We start from the raw sequence: 2921 nt of genomic DNA, 5'->3' as shown, positions 1-2921 counted from the left end.
AAGGATGTCGAAGGTCCTACCACAACTCACTGATCCAAATTTTGGCAAAAGCGGATAATGAATGCGCCTTTTATGGGCCCAAAACCCTACATCAAGAGATCGGTCTATATGGCAGCTATATCCAATTCTGGACCGATCTATGCCATATTGTAGAAAGATGTTGAGGGACCTAACTTAAGTCACTGCCCCAAATCTCGACGACATCGGACAATAAATGCGCCTTTTATGGGCCCAAAACCTTAATTCGAGAGATTTGTCTACATGGCAGCTATATCTAAATCTGGACCAATCTGGGCCATATACAAAAAGGATGTCGAAGGTCCTACCACAACTCACTGTTCCAAATTTTGGCAAAAGCGGATAATGTATGCGCCTTTTATGGCTCCAAGACCTTAAATCTAGACATCGGTCAATATGGCAGCTATATCCAAATTTAAACCGATCGGGAAAAAACTGAAAATAAATGTCGAGAGGCCTAACGTTACTCACTGTCCCAAATTTCAGCAAAATCGGATAATAAATGTGGCTTTTATGGGTCTAAGACCCTAAATCGGCGGATCGGTCTATATGGTGGCTATATCAAGATATAATCCGATATAGCCCATCAACCAACCTAATCTGCTTATGGACAAAATAAGAATCTGTGCAAAGTTTCAGCTCAATATCTCAATTTTTAAATATGGACGAACATGGCTAGATCGGGATGATAGGAGCGGACTTTAAAATTTTACGAAAAATAGACCACAATCATGAAAACCCATGGGGCGCATTTGGTGCCCACTGAGACCAAACAAAAACCTAATTTTCGTGTTGCTGAAATCGTATTAGCGGAATATGTAAAATATTAAATTTTTTGCCCATTTCCCCGTGAATTGCACTTTTGCTCAATTATGCAGAATTTTGATCTTATGAAACTTGTAAACCTACCTTCTTCTGCTGCCATTCCAGCTCATTGCGTGCCCTTTGAGTCTCAAAAATACGCTTCCTTATGGTATGCTCTGTCCTTTCCTGTTGGGACATTAGCAAATTCCTAGCCTTCTCTCGAGCCACAAATAAAGCCTCCCGTATGGCATAGGTATCGGCCAGTTCATTTTCAGCCAATTGTTTTATATTTTCGGTATGCTCTTGCCAGGCCTTGTAAGAGCAACAACTGAAAGACAAATCATGAAAATCACTCAAGGCTAAAAGAAAATCTGAACAAAATACTTTTTGGGATTCCTGGTGGGATCTGGCTTATAGGTTATATTAGCAGCAAATTTATTCAATGACAACTGGGCCGCATCCAACTCTTCAGCTTCTGCCTTATTGGTTATCTCCAAATTTAGTTTAAATTTTACCTCCTGTAGGCGACATAATTTCTCCCAAGCCTTTTGGCATTGATCGGCCAACAAGCGTTGATTATTTTCCACCACAGCCAATTCATTTTTTAACTCCAAATCAGCATCGTCATAGGTGATTTCGGAACCCAAACGGCAATCTCTCATAGTCAAACATTCGCCCAAAACCGAAAGTGGGGTCTGCAGGGCCTCTAATTCACGTTCCGTAGAGGCCTTTTCCTCGCTTAGCATTTTAACTTCGCGCTCAATGCGCTCCAAGGTGATTCGAATGGTATTTCGCCATTGATTTAACTCTGAAATCCTGGGGAGATAGAAAAAGTCATTAGATTACGATAACAAAATTTAGTCTTCCCACCTTTCCGATAAGGCCTCATTAGTTTCATAATTTGTCCAATCGGCCTCTATGCGTGTCTCATTTCTTAGAGTCCTAGAACTTTGACGTATGTTGAAGGCATCATTTCTGCGGGCATCGGCAACATTCCTCAAAGTAGTCACCCTGCTGTTCCAATCCGCCAAACCCAAATGCTGCAGCGGTTTCTCCAACACCAACAAAGATTGAAAAGCCATTTGGATGAAAATTTCACAAAATTTTTAATCTAAAATTCCTTTAACTTCAATCGGAATGACAATGAAATCGCAACTTAAAGTTACCAAATTGAAATTGAAATGACAGTAAGTTTCACAGCAAGAAATTATTCGAAGTGTTGTTTGTATTGCCAAGGCAAAAAAAATTTGTTTTATGGCTATAAACATGTTGCCATGCTTAGTAGTGAGGTGAAGCCATTGACATACCGATGCACAATGCAAAGCTAGCCTCCTCCAACTGAAGCAATGTTAGTGAAGGCTATTTAAATGTGTTTAGGGACAATGTTAATAAACTGAAACCTATTCGGAAACATGCAAAAAGAGGGTGCAGATAGTAATCCTCCCCATATCACTATGAATATACACATAAGCCAGTAATCGACTTGGTGTGCGCTCTAAATGCTAACAAGTAAAACCGTGCTAAGTTCGTACGGACCGAATCTTATATACCCTCCACCATGGATCGCATTTGTCGAGTTCTTTTCCCGGCATATCTTCTTAGGCAAAAAAAGATTAAAAGAAAAGATTTGCTCTGCTATTAGAGCGATATCACGATATGGTCCGGTACGGACCACAATTCCATTATACCTTGGAGACCTGTGTAAAATGTCAGCCAATTCGAATAAGAATTGCGCCCTTTGGGGGCTCAAGAAGTAAAATAGAGAGATCGATTTATATGGGAGCTGTATCAGGCTATAGACCGATTCAGACCATAACAAACACGTATGTTAATAGTCATGAGAGAATCCGTCGTACAAAATTTCAGGCAAATCGGATAATAATTGCGACCTCTAGAGGCTCAAGAAGTCAAGATCCCAGATCGGTTTATATGACAGCTATATCAGGTTATGAACCGATTTGAACCATACTTGGCACAGTTGTTGGATATCATAACAAAACACGTCGTGCCAAAATTCATTCAAATCGGATAAGAATTGCGCCCTCTAGAGGCTCAAGAAGTCAAGACCCAAGATCGGTTTATATGACAGCTATATCAGG

General features: G+C 40.3%; 1 protein-coding gene across 1 annotated transcript in view; it reads right to left on the bottom strand.

The window, feature by feature from the left end:
- Window positions 1-2017, bottom strand: part of LOC106091687 (tektin-2) — a 4082-nt gene extending 2065 nt beyond the window's left edge. The window contains exons 1-3 of the mRNA XM_013258298.2: window positions 1693-2017; window positions 1207-1638; window positions 928-1150 (exon numbers count right to left, since the gene is read on the bottom strand). Coding sequence (XP_013113752.2) covers window positions 928-1150; window positions 1207-1638; window positions 1693-1904 — 867 coding nt within the window. The 5' untranslated portion in view covers window positions 1905-2017. The remainder of the gene's footprint in view (window positions 1-927; window positions 1151-1206; window positions 1639-1692) is intronic.
- Window positions 2018-2921: the final 904 nt, after the last annotated feature.

The sequence above is a fragment of the Stomoxys calcitrans genome, chromosome 2 (assembly GCF_963082655.1).
Source record: "Stomoxys calcitrans chromosome 2, idStoCalc2.1, whole genome shotgun sequence".
Classification (NCBI taxonomy): Eukaryota; Metazoa; Arthropoda; class Insecta; order Diptera; family Muscidae; genus Stomoxys; species Stomoxys calcitrans.
This window is presented reverse-complemented; position numbering and strand designations above follow the sequence as displayed.